General features: G+C 37.0%; 1 protein-coding gene across 6 annotated transcripts in view; it reads right to left on the minus strand.

The window, feature by feature from the left end:
- Window positions 1-18152, minus strand: part of ETV1 (ETS variant transcription factor 1) — a 100271-nt gene that overhangs the window by 35280 nt on the left and 46839 nt on the right. For 4 of the 6 annotated variants that reach the window (XM_017895559.1, XM_017895560.1, XM_017895558.1 and 1 more), the window contains 3 exons: window positions 14769-14898; window positions 11357-11545; window positions 7092-7339 (listed from right to left, as the gene is read on the minus strand). In XM_017895559.1, coding sequence (XP_017751048.1) covers window positions 7092-7339; window positions 11357-11545; window positions 14769-14898 — 567 coding nt within the window. The remainder of the gene's footprint in view (window positions 1-7091; window positions 7340-11356; window positions 11546-14768; window positions 14899-18152) is intronic. The other 2 variants (XM_017895562.1, XM_017895563.1) reach the window with 1 other exon arrangement.

Below are 18152 nucleotides of genomic sequence, written 5' to 3' on the forward strand. Positions count from 1 at the left end.
AAAAAAAAAAAAAAAAAAAGAAAAGAAAAGAAAAGAAAAGCCTTCGAAAACCACACAAAAACAGTCAGTATTTCCCTTTAATCTGAACAATTATGTAGAAAGACAAATCATGAACTCTGTACTAAACTAACAATTAGAAAATCCTAATTTTAGTTTTGGCTGCTTCACAATATATCTGTGTAACTGACGGTAAGTTACTTCAGTTGGATGTACCTCAGATATTTATCTGTAAAATTTGGGTGTGGAGAAGAAGTTTGAAGTAGGTGAACTTCAAGAGCTTTCATGATAAAAGGATTTAGAATTCTATGAAACATTTATTTGTGTCAACTTCCCAATTTAAAATAGGGGAACAACAGTTGCCGCCAAAGAGTTACATGCCTCCAAATTGAAAAAAGGCCTCATCAGTAGGGGCAGGAGTGGCCTTAAGAAACACAATTTAAAAATGCAAAATCATTTTCTTTGGCAAACATATGATGTTGAGTTCTCACCCCTACCCTCTGCTTGTATTTTCTGTTCTCTCCAAGCTCAAAGTTCGCAGCATTGTCCTTCATTTTCTTATTTTAGCTATCTTCCTCTTGCGTTTGAAAGTTCTTCTTTTCCTCTCTTCATTCCCTACCATGATTAAGTTGCTCCACCACAAGGCTGAGAAGCATTGTTTAAACTAATTAGGATAACAGAATAGGTCTTAAGGGCTAAAAACACCTTATTAATGTATATTATTCCTCCAACCAACTCCTGGGTAAAGATTTTTAATACACTACAACGTGCAAAGGAATAAAATCCTAATGGTAGGATTGCAAGCACTGTGCAAGGGGAACATGAATCCCACTAAGTAGGGCATTATTTTCCCTCCCTCCTCTAAGGCAGTCCAAGACACAAACCAACAGAAAGTCATTTACGCTTACAACATATGAGACTATAACATCCTTTAGTTGTTTTCACTTGTAGGACTGACATGATGAGTTTGGACACTTATCTTCTTCAACTATAAATGGATTGATTTTTTTGAAAAAAAAATACTTATTCTGGTTGATTAGGAAAGCAGAACATAAGCATTGTTAAAATATAAAATATTAATACTTCACAGATAAAAAATATCACCCATAATATCACCACCTATATACAGCCACGGTGTTTCTGCACTGGCTCTTAATTTGCATGAGTTATGCTTTATGTTATGCTTTATATACTTTTAAAAACTCAGTAGTCTCATTTCATTAAATATTTTTCAAAAATCTCACTTCTAATGGCTGCACAATATTTCTTTTACAGGTACCTATAACTTACTTTACCATTCACCTAGTATATATTTTTAATATTTTGCTTTCTCTCTGTCTCTCTCAAACATTCACTATGCATCTTTCACTATTCCTTAGAATAAATTCCTGAGAGTGAAATTACCCCCATCAAAACATGTGAACATTGTGTGCTGATATTTTCTAAAGTCAAAGTTTAGTTTCATGTGCCCACTACCCCTCTAAAAAAAATCTACTGTGAGATATCAACAAGTAAAATAAAATGAAACAAAAAAAGCAAAATATCAACCAACCAACTAACACATTCAGCTCTAATAAAATATATTGCTATAAACATCTAAAATATTTGACTCACTGGACATTATGAATTTGCAAAAACCTCATATGTGGTCATGAAAATGAGAAAACAGTCTTGACTCTAAGAAAATAGGATACTTTGTACGGGAATCTCCATGAGGCACTGCAGATGAAGCACTCAATGTGTATTTAACATTTGTTATGTGGGCATTAGGCCATAAAGGCATGAAAAAAAAAAAAATGTTGGATTTAGAAAAAAACCACCAAGCAACAACAACAACAACAAAAAATGTGTACTGCTTTATGCAGCACAATAGGCTAGAGAAGAGAAGGAAAGGGACAATAATAGATGGATTGCATTGGATCTTTTAGAACCTAGTATGATACAATCATGATCATACTGTACTGGTTCATCAAATTGGCCCTAAATATCTATTTCTTGTTTCCTCACTGTCTTCTGATCAAAGTTTTTTCCTTTTCTCCTGAATAAAAATTCCTACTCTACTAACATAGTATTTTGCATTTTTTATCTTAAATATTAGGCAATTGAAATTGCATTCCTGTAATTATAATTATAACTAATAGACCTTCCATTTCCCATGTCATAATTAATGTCAGGCTTTATTAGAGCACAATCATGCTACCTTTTCCCTTACGAGGCTTCTTTTATTTTCACAACATTTATGGTGTATAGAATTAAGCAATAAAGAGTTCTAAAGGCCTTCCATAAGAATAGCCTTCGGATTGTAGATGCTGAGATCGTAATTGACTTTGAAAATGCTTTTTACGACAGGGCTCAGTGGGTCATGCCTGTAATCCCTGCACTTTGGGAGGCTTAGGCTGGCGGATTACTTGAGGTCAGGCGTTTGAGACCAGCCTAGCCAACATGGTGAACCCCCATCTCTAATTAAAAACATAGAAAATCAGCTGCACATGGTGGCACATGCCTGTTGTCCCAGCTACTTGGGAGGCTGAGGAAGGAGAACTGCTTGAACCTGGCAGGCGGAGGTTGCAGTGAGCCGAAATCACACACTGCACTTCAGCCTGGGTGACAGAATGAAACTCCATCTCAAAATACAAATACAAATACAAAAGAAAATGCTTTCTACATTGTTTTTAAACCACATATAAGTCTATGTGCTTCCTAATGTGCTATTTGTTCAACACCAATAAGTGAAAAAAGAAATCAGTGATTCAGTGATAAATACATTAGATTTCCTCAAAGGTTATTAAGTGTACTTTCAGCAGGGATGAAAAAACTAACAACAAGCAAACAAAATATCTACAGATCATACTTGTTGATTGCAATGCATGACATATACAGATGTGTCAACTTAACTGCAGCAATTTCGTGGCCAGCAAAATACATTTTGATACCCACAGATTAAGTTTTCATAGGCCTTGGTTATGGGGTTACTATATTTATTTTAAATCCTATCAGAAAGATATAATTTTACTATTTACCTATTCAAGCAAAACACAACTGTATCCTACTGGCAATATTGAAATTAGAACTCAAAGGTGGTATACAACTTTGGTAATTTTAAATATAGTTTAAAGGGGAGAATACAATATAAAATTAACAGCTTTTTAGGTAAGTATTTTACAAGTAATCTCCAAGACATGGCATACTTACAAAAGAGATGCCATACATACCTTCAAAAACCGATGCTGGACTATGTTTTGAAGATTATATATGACTGTCTGTGCTTTTGAGGGTCAAAGAGTGACTGGCTCTGAAGTCCGTATTATGTATGAATGTAATTCTTACAGCACAAGATTCTATATTTTGCCCTTATTAGAATCGTAAAATCTCTTTTCCATTAGGTTCACATCTTCTTAAGAAAAGTTATACATTCTCAATACTACACTACATATAACTGTATATACAATAAAAATATGAGGAGAAGATATACATGGAGCAATCACAGAATCAAGAAAAGAGTTTCAGGCCAGGCAAGGTGGCTCACACCTGTAATCTCAGCACTTTGGGAGTCCAAGGCGGGCGGATCACGAGGTCAAGAGATTGAGACCAGCCTGACCAACCTGCAGAAACCCCGTCTCTACTAAAAACACAAAATTAGCCAGGCATGGTGGAGCATGCCTGTAATCCCAGCTACTTCAGAGGTTGAGGCAGGAGAATTACTTGAATCCAGGAGGCTGAGGTTGTGGTGAGCCAAGATTGCGCCACTGCACTCCAGCCTGGCAATAGAGCGAGACTCTGTCTCAAAAAAAAAAAAAAAAAAAAAAAAAAAGAAGAAGAGTTTCAATGTTGCTCTTTTTGGTATCATACATATAAAAACATTTCTAGGCAGGGCATGGTGGCTCACACCAGTAATCCCAGCACTTTGTGAGGCCAAGGCAGCCAGATCACCTGAGGTCAGGAGTTCGAGACCAGCTTGGCCAACGTGGTGAAATCCCGTCTCTACTAAAAATACAAAAATCAGAGGGGCGTGGTGGTGGGTGACTGTAATCCCAGTTACTCGGAAGGCTGAGGCAGGAGAATCGCTTGGATCCGGGAGACAGAGGTTGCAGTGAGCTGAGAATGAACCTCTCTGCACTCCGGTATGGGTGACAGAGTGAGACTCCACCTCAAAAAAAAAAAAAACATTTCTAGAGCACAAAAAGAAACATTTTAAGTGCTATGCTATACATGTTCTTTGGAATGATTATTTGTGATAATTTATATGATTTCCACATAAAGTTTCTTGAAATCATGATTAATTTTAAAAATGACAACAAATTAAAATGTGGTTTGGAGAATAAAGATAATATTAATTAACAGTATTTGAAATTTACAGAGAGAAATGTATGCTATTTACAATAAAGCCCACTGTATTGCAGGGTTCTTCATTATAGACACCAATGGACAGATACAAAAGATTCTAAACTGAAACCACAAGGGGGATTTCAAGATACTCCCCAAATTACAGTCCCTGAGGCAAAAATTCAAATAAGACCCTTATATAATCTGCTAAAATTTCTTAAATTATAAATCAGCCAAGCAAACTGATAAATAAGATGCCTCCTCATCTTTGCAACTATATACCATAACAACCTCGCAGCTCTGTCAAATTTAGTAGTTGAGGAAATCTCTAAAATGATCCGGGAAGGGTATGGTATGAAGAGAGCCAGTACCCAGTCTTCAGATCCTGGCACACCCTAAATTTTGTGTCTCTTCCTATCCTTGAGCTCAATATTGGGCCACACTGTAAGAGTCTCACACATCAAGATTCATCCTCATGCCCTCACAAACAGCTGCCCTTTAGCCACCCTTGAATCTAGGGCTATATATAGGAGCAACGTGCTCTGCTTTTCAGAAAACAGGGCCTGGGATGAACTTACTCAGGCCCTGTAAGTAGACTTAAGGCCACTTGGGCAGAGAATTCATAGGTCTTGGGGAGCCTGCATGCTTTCTAGAAGTTGAGGCATGCCTCTAGAAGTTGAGGACAAGGGGGCCAATTCCCCTTGTCCTTTGAACTTATTGGCCAGTGTAGAAGGATGATTAGAAGGAGACTTCTAAGTCATAGGGTTCTCTGTTGAAGAGCCTTAAGGACAGTTCATTATCAAGTAGGTAATCTTATATGCAAACTGGTAACTCAAGACCTGGAGATAGTTTTCTTTACTCAGGTAGACTAATGATACAAAAACTGAGCAGAGGGGGCCAGGCGCGGTGGCTCACACCTGTAATCCCAGCACTTTGGGAGGCCGAAGCGGGCGGATCACGAGTTTAGGAGATGGAGACCATCCTGGCCAACACGGTGAAACCCCGTCTTTACTAAAAATACAAAAAATTTGCCGGGCGACTTGGCACGTGCCTGTAGTCCCAGCTATTCGGGAGGCTGAGGAAGGAGAATGGCGTGAACCCAGCAGGAGGAGCTTGCGGTGAGCCGAGACAGCACCACTGCACTCCAACCAGGATAACAGAGTGAGACTCCGTCTCAAAAAAAAAAAAAGAAAAAAAAGAAAAAAAAGAAAAAGAAAAACTCAGCAGAGGAAGTAACAGTCGCTTCCTAGAGAATGCCCAAACTTTATATCCAGACAAAAGGAAATGATACTGTTCTCAAATATGTCCACATCCACAACCATCTATTGATCACAGATACAGTAATGTTAACAATACACGTACATGGCAACCTTATAAACATTAGCTTGTATTTCATAGATTAGTTTTCAAAATACCTGAGATGTGTTAAAAACAGATGTCCTGATTTGTCAGATTATAGAAGGAAAAACTCGGCAGAGTTAAGTAATTCTTCTAAGGTCTCAAGGTTCAAATATTGGGGCAAAGTTGGTGGTACTATTTGGAAATTTTTTTTTTTTTTTTTTTTTTTTTGAGACGGAGTCTCGCTCTGTCGCCCATGGCTGGAGTGCAGTGCGGCCATCCCCGCTCACTGCAAGCTCCGCATGCATGCCCGGTTCAAGCGACTCTCCCTGCCTCAGCCTCCTGAGTAAGCTGGGGCTACCGCGGCGCCCGCCAACCCCGGACGCCAGCTAATTTTTTTTTGTATTTTTAGTAGAACCGGGGTTTCACCATGTTGGCGAGGAAGGTCTCAATCTCCTGACCTTGTGATCCGCCCACCTCGGCCTCCCAAAGTGCTGGGATTATAGGCATGAGCCACTGTGTACGGCTTGGAAAAGATTTTAAACCCTCCCTCCTTTCAGGAAACCCCTCTCCCCTACTTGACGTGCTGCTTTGTACTACTTTCTAGCTCACAGAGACAAAGCTAAGCTCTACGAATAATCTGTGTTATTCCCCACTTAATATGTGAGAATTCTTACTTAAGAACACTTAGAATCTTTGCCACCAATTTTTTTTGTTTGTTTGTTTTTGTTTTTGTTTGAGATAAGAGTCTCAGTATGTCACCCAGGCTGGAGTGCAGTGGTGCAACCTTGGCTCCCTGCCACCTCCGCCTCCCGGGTTCAAGCGATTCTCCTGCCTCAGCCTCCAGAGTAGCTGGGACTACAGGCACCTGCCACCACGCCTGGCTATTTTTTTGTATTTTTAGTAGAGATGGGGTTTCACCATGTTAGCCAGGATGATCTCCATCTCCTGACCTCATGATCCGCCGGCCTCCCAAAGTGCTGGGATTACAGGCATGACACACCGCACCAGGACCTCAGTAATTTTTTAAAAAATGTTATAAGCAATATGTGACCTAGTTCAGAAGAATATTACTTTCTGTAAACATTGTTATTAAGTAGCACTGTCGTAGCAAAATAAGAAGGAAAAAAGTGCAGAATTAAGAAAAAACATTGCAATGTCCCTCTCAAGCTGAGACTGTGCATGATTCTGTAAAGTGTATTTTTCTTTGAACTGGTTTTGTTTCCAGACACTATTTCAACCATCACCTCATGTCAAAATGACTTGATAGTCTAAATCTTTACATGTAGATGAAGTTTCAATGAAGGGACAATATCTGAAAGATCTCATTAAAAAATGGTCCGGAGCTACCCAGTCTGATACCAACACTAACCAATGTGACAGGGGAGGTGAAAAGGTGCCTTAAATGTAATTTGAGTAGAGCAGGGGCCTACCTGAGTCATATGCAAAATCTCTGGGTTCCTGTTTAATCATCAGAGGAGGGGGAAAGCTTTGGCTGGCCGCACTGCCAACCATGGTGTTGTGTTCATACACTGGGTCGTGGTACTCCTGCTTAAAGCCTTGTGGTGGGAAGGGGATGTTTGGCTCAGACATCTGGCGTTGGTACATAGGACGTCCTTCCCTTGGCATTGTCGGCAAAGGAGGAAAGGAGTTACAGGGTTCAGAAAGCTGGCGGCGAAATCTAGGGAATAAGAGAGTGTGTTTCAGATGAAATGGTAACATGGAACATTCTTTAAAATACTGATACAGTTTTTCATTTCTTAGTGAATGAACATGATACCAGCTGACCTGAAGTGTAAATCTTTAACAAGCATTACATTTCTTTCCTGGATTAGTAGCTCTACGTTTTGTAATCAGATGACTTATACTCCCCTTCTAATCAGTCTCTTGCAGCACTGTTGCAGTATATGAATTAAAGATGTACTTTGAGTAAAGATTGGAGAGCAATGAACAACTTGAGGGTTTTACACACACACACACACACCCATTAATGGCTAAAACGACCAGTTCTAAATCAATTGGATCACTGATAATTTCCACACAAAAGGGTCTGAAATGATTATATACAAGAAAAAAAAGGGGAGGGAGGAATAGAGTCTGATCTCAAACTACATCCTCTATCTTTTAATTCTGTTACCAAACTGATCAATAAACAAAAAACCAACCAAACAAAAATCTACTTATTGGTTTTCCTTCCATTACCATCCATTGCTGAGGAAGCAAGAGAGGAATGACTCTTCTTAAATCAGCAGGACTCTCAATTCCTCAACAATGTCCTAGTTAACACTGTCTTCTAGCAATAAACAAAACTGTTTATTATAAGGACTCAAACCCAAGCTGGTTTTAAAAAGACTACCTCTTTACTGTCAAACAGCAATGCAGACCATACTGGCTTCCAAAAGATTCAAATACAGTATCAGGGTGATAAAAATAAGCGTAAATACACAGCTGATCTCCAAAGGTGAAAATAACATATAGCGGTATATAGATTTAGGGCAAGTCCCACTGTTAGGATATGAGGAAGTTCTGAGGCCTCAGCAGAAGGCTAGAAATGAGTCCTATGCCTCTTCGTTCTTGGTTATACTTTATAACGATTGGCTAATCACATAATCGTACTGTTCTGTGTTTCTCATCCATAATATCATTGACCCACCACAAAGATGTGGATTAATTAAAGATTTAAAAGTGCTCTAAAATGCCCCAGGAGTGCTTAAAATAACCTATAACATTTCTATGAGCAAATATAAGCCTATTAACCCCCCTACTAAAAGCATTCCTGAGACTTTAATTTGGAAAGTTAGCATTTAATTTCCGTAATGTTAAATGAAAATAAGGTAAAAGCTAAAGAATGGCAAAGAGATTGCTTTAGCATTTCTAAGAACACTCCATCCTGTGATTTAACTCTAGGCTCACTGGCGGTCATGGAAAGCACTGAAATTCCACCTACACCTGCAGAAAATAAACTTAGAAATTCGGATATTGCAGAGCAGTTAGGCTGACTGGCACTGCATTCATTTCCCTTCTCTTGCTTATTTCATTAGCCAAAAAAAGAAACAGAAATTATCATTAAGAACTGTCAAGGAGTGAATCAGAAAATTGTAACTTGAAGTTAAAATAAGAAACTGGCTCACTTGTGAAGCCTTAAAAGGAAGTTAATAATACTTGTAACTGAAAGCTTTGTAAGGAATCAAGCCATTTGTTTTTACGAGTCGACCTGATTCCAGTTGGAAGTTGCTGGGGAACATGTATATATCAAACTCGCATGCTTCCCAGAAGTTGCAAGGTTTCGGTGCAATTCTTAGGAGTCGCTGACCAACGGTAAAGAGAAAGTGATTCAAGAAGCTTCTGGAAAGGAGTTAACAGATACAGAGAACATGCTGATGAACTCCCAGATAAAGAAAAACAGGGTGTAAGTGGTGGAAACACTGAGAAAGAGAGACAGGGCTCCTGCACAGTGGGTTCAGGAAAAAGTGCCAAAGGGCTGGCCCGAGGAGCAGAGTGAGGCTGAGGAAAGGAAGCAGGGTGCAGGCCAGTTGGCCGTAAAGCGTTCCCAGAGTGAAGTGGGGTGCCTGGCTGGAGGGGGTGTTCTGGGGAAAGGATCTGTTCCCAGAGCAAATTTGCCATTTATAACTGAGGGACTGTCATTTGTTGGCCAGAGCCCTCTAAGAAATCCTCCTCAGAAACATACGGCTTTAGAGATTTTCCCGGGACTGGCCAGCTGGTACTGTCCTCAAAACTCAGTCAGGGGTCAGTGGGAAAAGACCCCGAGCTTCCCTCTTGGAGTTCCGGGCCGGCTGTTCTCAGTCTCAAATATTTGACTTCAAGTAGAGAAACTAAAATGGATTTGGCTAAAGCATTTCAAGTTAGGTCACCTAAAACCAGGCACACTGCTTATTCAGCAGTCACCTTCCCTAAGAAATAACCAGTTTGCACAAAAAGTGAATTATACAATCTATAATTCTGGCACTGATCAGAAGAGTGAGATTCAGTTATCGAGAACTCCAAGAAGTCACCAGTAGTGGAGAAAATAAAACTTTGTTTGTTCATACTTTTGTTCCCTTTTAGCGGTGCACAATGTGCATCTGTTTAATGGCCCACCCTGCAATAAGAATTCTTTCATCTGTATTTACAAAACTGTTTACACAGATGCACATACCATTGCACTCTGACAAAGTCTCAAGGCTACGGGGTGAGAAGAAAAAGATAATAGGAAGCATTTGATAACTACCCCACAAGAGGACTTAGTGATGGATACAAGGGTGGAAAAGATAAGGCTTTGTATCACATTGTAAAGAATGCTTTCATCTTATGCCCTTTATAGCAAAATGAGTTTCTGAATTTGAGATTGAGTCCCATGAAAAAACCTATAAAAAGCAGACTTGAGTGCTCCCTTATTTTCAGAAAGTTGCCAGTGGCACATCTTCTGCTTTCCTCTGCTGATCTAGAAGATTCCTTTGGCTGAGTTATTTTTACAATGGTGTCTCAGAGCCAGTTTGCACTGACTTATTGTTAAATTTGCAGGCATTTTTTGAGCCAGTTCTTAAACACAGCCACTATTAATTTAAATTATACAACTTCACAATCAAAAAAAATGTTAAAAACAAAAGATAAAAATGCAAAACTCATCACTTTCTAATTATTTTACTACATTTCATTACCAGTTATACACCTGAGTTTACTTATGTCTCCCGTATCCATATGCTAGAAATACTACATTATGCTGTGCTATTGCATCTTTGCAAGTCGGCATTCAGGGTTGTCACAGTGATGGCTCATCGTGGGCCATGAAAGCAATATGTACATCACAGACCCAGCAAAAGCTACTGATGAGGCCTTTTTGTTTTTCTCCCATGCAGGCTAAACATTTGCCAGTAAATGGTAAATGTTGCTAAACATTTACCAGCACACCACTGCATATAAAAGCACAAAGCAGAAGTGATAAAGAAGGAGAGCTGCTGTATATGAGCAACCTGGATTTTAAGCTGTATATTAAGGTAGTACATCTCAGAACCTCTACAGGTTTTATTTAATATTTTATTTAAATATGAATTTCTTAATCTTAAGGAGTCACAAATTACCTAACACAGTATTCTCCTTAGATCTATGCTATGTTTCCTGTCTTGCTCCTTTCTAAGTAATACTAATTGAGTCTCTATCTCTTTAATTGTATATTCTCACTGTCCAGAGTCATGTGTCTATTGATATTAAATATTCATCACTTGGAAAGGATGGTAAACAGTTTTAATCAAATAAGTTCTATTCTGCAAAACTATGTACAGCTGAACCATTCAATATAAGGTAAAAAACCTAATTCCATAAGCTACCTACTAAAATTAGTCTCCTAACTTTACAGAAGACGTACACACATATGCTCATAAAAATGGGATGATCTGATTTAAAGTTTAAGTGAAGCAATTTAATTCAAGCAAAGCGAAAGGGAAATGCTCAAATGTCAGTAGATAGATTAATTTTCCATTTTAGCAACCAATTTAAATGTTTATAAAAGGAATGTTTATAAATGACTTTCTCCACAAATTATAAGTATAGATAGAGTGAGCTCTTTCTAAAAATATTTTGCACAGATGTGCAAAATTAATAGGCTCACCTTAAATCTACTCTAGGTCTTCAGAACTGTTAATAGAAATTTTTTCCAAGAATGCAAAAAACAGTTTCTAGAAAAGTGGTATCTGCAGGTTACCTGTGGTCCATGGGGTAGCTGCTATCTGGTATGGACTGCGATGGAGGGAGGTGAGCTGGGAAGGCCCGGTCAGGTTTCGGTGTATGAGTTGAGTTTGGAGATGCATGATGCAGTGGGGACACTGGCGTGCTGGATGGTGTGGGGGGATTGGAGGGCCTCATTCCCACTTGTGGCTTCTGATCATAGGCACTACCCAGGGGACAAAAGAAAAGAGAACATTTCTTTCTTTGGAGCTATTTTTTAAAAAAGTTTCTAATCCAAAGGAAGAAAAGATATTTTAACTTAAGTCAAATGGAAATGAAAACTTTGTTGTTGCTGTTGTTTTTTAAATCCAGAACAGATAAACTTCAAAAATCACAACACTCTTAAACAGAAAATAGGATAATTAATGCAACACCTTGTAACAGAACAAATATTAAATGTGTATTTTTAATGCATATACAAACAACTTAGTATATGGAAAATTACTGTCCAGAAAAGTAGTGGTATTTTTTCCATCTACTCTTGATATATCTATTCAAGAAAGTTTGATAGATCTTTCCTGAATCATTAAATAGTTCTAACACTACATTTTTCTTTTATATTATGTAGATTTTAAAATAATAACTAACATCAGCTTAATAAGGTAGAGACTATACCTGGCTTGCTTTTATTTGTGGTGGGATTTTAAGAAGGCAATGCTTTTACTTTATTTTCATTTTATTATATTAAATAAATGATGCTTGGCCTTAACTTCCTCACATGGGATAATGAAGATTAATGAGGTCAATTAAAATGTCTCATATATTTAAACTTTCTTGGAGAATAAGTACAAAATAATGTTATTAGGAATAAAATCCTATTATAGTCTAACTCCTAAACACTCACAATTACAAAATAATAAAATGAGTAAGCTTGATTTTTATATTATGATTTTAAACTGCTTTCCTATGTGTAACTTTCAGGAATGTGATTTAACTAGTTTTTGTCATCTATAAAATATTTTACTAAAACTAAATTTCCTTAAATTTTTTTGACAACAGGACATTTCTAAGTTAGAACGCTGTATGTCATTTTGCTGGGCGCAGTGGCTCATGCCCGTGATCCCAGCACTTTGGGAGGCTGAGGTGGGAGGATCACTTAAGCACAGGAGTTTAAGACCAGCCTGAGCAACATGGTGAAACACCGTCTCTACTAAAAATACAAAAAATTAGCTGGGCATGGTGACTCATGTCTGTAGGCTCAGATATTCACAAGACTGAGGTGAGAGGATCGCTTGAACCCGGGAGGCAGAGGTTGCAGTGAGCCCAGATCGTGCCACTGCACTCCAGCCTGGCTGACAGAGTGAGACCCTGTCTCAAAAAAAAATAAGTAAAATAAAATAAAAAGCAATCATCAGTACACTTTTTTTCCTTTAGAAAGAAATATTTCTTTTTGAATTAAATTATGTAATAATTTATTCTATTGCTCCATCAATGCAACAGAATTATATCCACCTGCAAAAATCTTTTACAAGGAGTAAAGGAATACATGCTGCACAAGCCCACTCTTGCTTTAAAGCAAAGTCAACAATGTTCATATAATGAACTGCATGTTTGGTTACACGTATGTTCTTTACCAGTATTTCTGAAGAAAAACCCACTTTTGTGAAATGGTTAACCTAACTCATTCTCATGAATGAAGAAAAAAATGAAACTATTCCCCCATGAAATGCTGTACTCAATAATATTTTCTGTATAGAGATGGAAGTATCAGAATTTATTGCATATACCATATATCACTGTGGAGATTATTCATCCCCCAAAAGAAACTCAAAATATTCAGGCAATTCCTTTATTATTGATTTATGGATGTCAGATATGGCATATAAAACAGTGATGATTTCACAATCACAATTCTGATTAATCCTGAAAGGCAATGACAATTCTATATCTAACTGGCATTGACTAGAAAGTCCTCAATATGTTAAATAATTATGTTGTGGATACACAGTACTTGTAAGGAGAAAATGCAAAAACAAAACTAAACTATAAAATAAAACTCAGATCTATCAATACTGTCTTATCTGAACTCAGTACGCTTTGATAGTTAGCTTCTACAAGAGACCTTTTTTATAAAACTTTGCAGTTTCAATTGAGCCTGTTTATAATTTCGGGCTCTGGTGAACTTCTTAGAAAAGCAAACACAAAAGACAAGTTTGCAAGAACAAATGGTAATAAAATATCTGAGCACTGGTCAGCTGCCATAATGGCACAAGTCTATGTTTCTTTTTTATTTTTGAGGTGGATTATCTCTCTTGTTGCTCAGGCTGGAGTGCAATGGCACGATCTTGGCTCACCACAACCTCCACCTCCCGGGTTCAAGTGATTCTTCTGCCTCAGCCTCCGGAGGAGCTGGGATTACAGCATGCGCCACCATGCCCGGCTAATTTTGTATTTTTAGTAGAGACGGGGCTTCTCCAGGTTGGTCAGGCTGGTCTCGAACTCCCGACCTCAGGTGATCTGCCCAGCTCTGCCTCCCAAAGTGCTGGGATTACAGGCATGAGCCACCACGTCTGGCCTATGTTTCTACAATCTTACATATCTTGGACATAAACAGTGCATGCAATAAATATCTGAGGAAATATTTAACAGAAGACTCCTTTGGGTCATAATGTATGATGAATGTGAATTGACATAACTTATAAAACAGTACGAATATCTGGAATCATTTGTGTAAGTTTCCAAACTCCTTGTAAGAACTAAGTTTCTACTGTAATTGAGAGTGATAATATTCAGCAGAAACAGCCAACTTTTTCTTTATACAATTAAAGGCCAATATGAAAAGGAGCATCATGCAATTTACTTTGAAGGGTTTTTAATGAACATATATGTGATAAAATTTTCTAACAAATGAACAATGTACTTTTACTGCACCATCCTTTATTATCATCATCAGAACAACCAGCTTTTTAATAGATAATAGCCTCTGCTAAGTCTTATGAAATTCTAGTTTTATTGCAAATTGTCCATGAACTCATCTTATAGATCATCTGCAAAACCTGACAGATAACTAATGTACTGCTTAGGCCTGCCAAATGTTTCATTTTTTTTTTTTTCTACAAACTCTATCTAAAGTGTATAATGCATTCATTCTAATGGGAACTTTCAAAAGCTGCTTGTGCCAAGTAAAACTCCTTTTTCAAACCCAAGATGCATACCTACAGTAGAAAAGCAACTAATGATCTGGATAAAAATTATTGCTTTAAAATGAATCCAAAGTGTGTGTTTGGATGGTAAATGGTTCTTTAGAATTCTGCTAAATGCATTACCTAATTAGCTTGTTACATATTAAAGATGTAACTCAAAAAATATGACTTGAGATTTCATATTATTCTGGACTTTTTGATTCAATAAGAACCACTATCTTATATACAAACACCTGGTGGCTTTACCTGACATTGTACAGGCACTTTTCTCCATAGCTGAATTTAAAGGGCTGTTCTTGACTGCAGGCAGAGCCAATTTCTGAACACGGACTGTGGGGTTCTTTCTTGATTTTCAGGGGTAGGCCATGAAAAGCCACTGGAAAAAAGAACAAAATACCCACAAAAATTAAATGCTCTTAGGAATTATGGAGATTAATGTGTTCTACTTCTCTTGTTGAAAATGTCATTCACATCTCATATTTTATATGTAAGAAAAATCACATTTGATGAATTTCAGTAGCAGAAGATTTCAGAAAATCTTCCTATACTCCTTTTCTGCCTTTATTGTATAACAAAATGCATGCTTGAATTTTCTCTCATTACTTAAGTGAGTCACTTGTAGTTTGCTTAACTGATATTAACAATGCTAGAAGCTCAGTTTCAAGAAAGTACATTTTGAAAACATATCAGAAAGGTTTACAATGACTAAAGCAGAAAAATTACAACTGATTAGCCAAGAATCAACTAAAGACCAAAATACAATTTTAAGCATTATTGAAAGTAAAATATATCAACTGCATCAATAATAATAGTTTAATGAAATGACAACTAGACTAGGACAAAGAAAATCCAGGCGCAGGTCCAAAAGTGACTGATTTTACTTTGGGCAAAAAGTCAACATCTTTGAGGCCAGTTCTCATCTATAAAATAGAGATTAAGTATCTGCCTATCTAATTACCAGAACTGTGAAGATGAAATCTGAGAAATACGTAAATGTTGTTTGTCACATGTAATCTACCATGAAACAATTATTCTATATGAAATGACGTTTTCACCTTTTTACTGTGACTTAAAGTGCTTATATGCATTTACTGTGACATATAATGCTTATATGCATTTATGTTTAATAACATACAAAGCTACATCACAAAATATGAAAACGTAAAAAATACGTATATGGGAAGGGAATCACAGTTTTAAATCCAATAATTAAAAAACATGCTATAGGCCGGGCGCTGTGGCTCACATCGGTAATCCCAACACTTTGGGAGGCTAAGGCAAGTGGATCACCTGAGGTCAGGAGTTCAAGACCAACCTGAGCAACATGGTGAAACCCTGTCTCTACAAAAATACAAAGATTAGCCGGGTATGATGGCAGGTGCTTGTAATCCCAGCTACTTGGGAGGCTAAGACAGGAGAATTGCTTGAACCCAGAAGGTGGAGGTTGCAGTGAGCCAAGGTCATACCATTGCATTCCAGCCTGGGCAACAGAGTGAGACTCCATCTCAAAAAAAAAAAAAAAAGCTTTTTTTTTTTATTCTTCAATATGAAACTGAAGAAATGCTTATTAGAAATCTTAGAGTAATTAAATTTTTGGTATAAATGGGAAATTGGTTTAAAAAAGGAAAAAATAGTCATAAGAATAGATTTTGTAATTTACGTATAATATCCACAGGTATGAATAGTCAAGGGATAAATGTAACAGAAACACATGCTGTGGAGATTTATTCTAACTCTTATACAAACTGAAATTAAAACACAGTATGTTAAGTCCGCATTCCAAAAAGAAAGATATGACAAGAGGAATTTTGTGGTTTATGATGTTATTTGTCATTCAATCTAATTACGCCATTACAGAATTATAAACTTGCATTAGCTTGAATGCTATATATAATTTTTAATATAAAATTTGATATCACAAACTACCAAGCTTCAGAAAACAAATACTATTTGCTTTATATGCATATAATTTTGATACAAGTGTTCAATGGCAATCAAGAGTCATCTGAAATATTCTAGAAAACGAATTTGCCAAATAGGTAAACTTTACTTAAGTGATCTAAGAGAAAATTAACACATAATAATAAAATAATTATCCTAGGTATACAATTTTAAAGTATTTTTTAATGTTTTGTGTGTGTGTGTGTGTGCATACATGTTTAGTACGCCTATTCAAAGTAAAGAGAAAAGAAAACCAAAAGAGAAATTTTGTATATCTCCATATGTCAAGAATACTCATGTGCATTAACTTTACCAAGTCAGAAAGCTCTAATTCTTCTGTCAGAAGAGGCTTAAGGACCTCAAGAATCAATTATGAGGACTTGTTCGAACTCTGATTTGAACAAGCCAACTATAAAAAGGCAACTCTGCAATAAATAAGACATTTTAGTATAGACCAGTTATTAGAGAACTTAATAAATCATTGTTAATTTTGTTGGACGTGATAATGGCACAGTAGCTGTATTTAAAAAGTTTTAATTTTAGAGGTTCATAAAGTATTTACAGATAAAATATCCAGAATTTTCTTTAAAATACTCTAGAAAAAATAATTATTTATGAGGAAAGTGATGAATAAGATTAGAAAAATATTGATAAATGGTAAAAGCCAATTGAAGGGCAGGAAGGAATTAACATTATTCTCTTTACATTTGTCTATGTGTCCTCAATTTCCTGGGTAAACATTTTTTTAATGTGAAAAGAAAACCCACAAAGAATTTAAAGTAGTGCTCTAGGCCCAGTACAGTGGGTCACACCTGTAATCCCAGCTCTTTGGGAGGTCAATGTGGGGAGATCACTTGAGTCCAAGAGTTTGAGAACAGCCTTGTCAACATGGTGAAACTCCACCTCCACTAAAAATACAAAAATTAGCCAGACATGGTGGTGTCCACCTATAATTACAGCTACTCAGGAGGCTGGGGCACGAGAATCACTTGAACCCACGAGACAGAGGTTGCCAAGATCGTGCCACTGCACTCCAGCCTAGGTGACAGAGTGAGACTCTGCCTCAAATAAATAAATAAGCAAACAAAAAAATAAAGTAGTACTCTATAAGAAAATTGTCTCCCAGTGTATATCTGCATGTTGTGTGTGTGTACATGACATCTTAGAATAACAAATACTAAATGACACACTTTTGTAATACATTAACCATGCATTTCTTTTTTTTTAAACAAATGGTTTTCTATTATTTATTACATTGTTGAACATATTTAGCAAAATATGTATTCCCAAGTTTTGTTTTGTTTTTTAACTTTCATTTTAGGTTCAGGGATACATGTGCAGGTTTATTATATAGGTAAGCTCATGTCATGGGAGTTTGTTGTACAGATTATTTTATCACCCAGATACTAAGCCTAGGACTCAGTAGTTATTTTTTTCTGATCCTCTTCATCTTCCCACCCTCCATCCTCAAGTAGCCCCCAGCGTCTGTTCTTCCCCTTTGTGTCCATGTGTTCTCATCATCTAGCTCCTACTTATAAGTGAGAACACGCATACATCCAAGTTTTAGCACTTCAGATTAAGTATTGGGTTTTACATTTTCATAAGAAAAAGCAGTAGCAACATATAAGGAATTCAAGTAACAAATCATATTGTACCTGAGAGATTAGATCAAATTTATATGACTAAAAA

The sequence above is a fragment of the Rhinopithecus bieti genome, unplaced genomic scaffold (genome assembly GCF_001698545.2).
Source record: "Rhinopithecus bieti isolate Rb0 unplaced genomic scaffold, ASM169854v2 scaffold_27407, whole genome shotgun sequence".
NCBI lineage: Eukaryota > Metazoa > Chordata > Mammalia > Primates > Cercopithecidae > Rhinopithecus > Rhinopithecus bieti.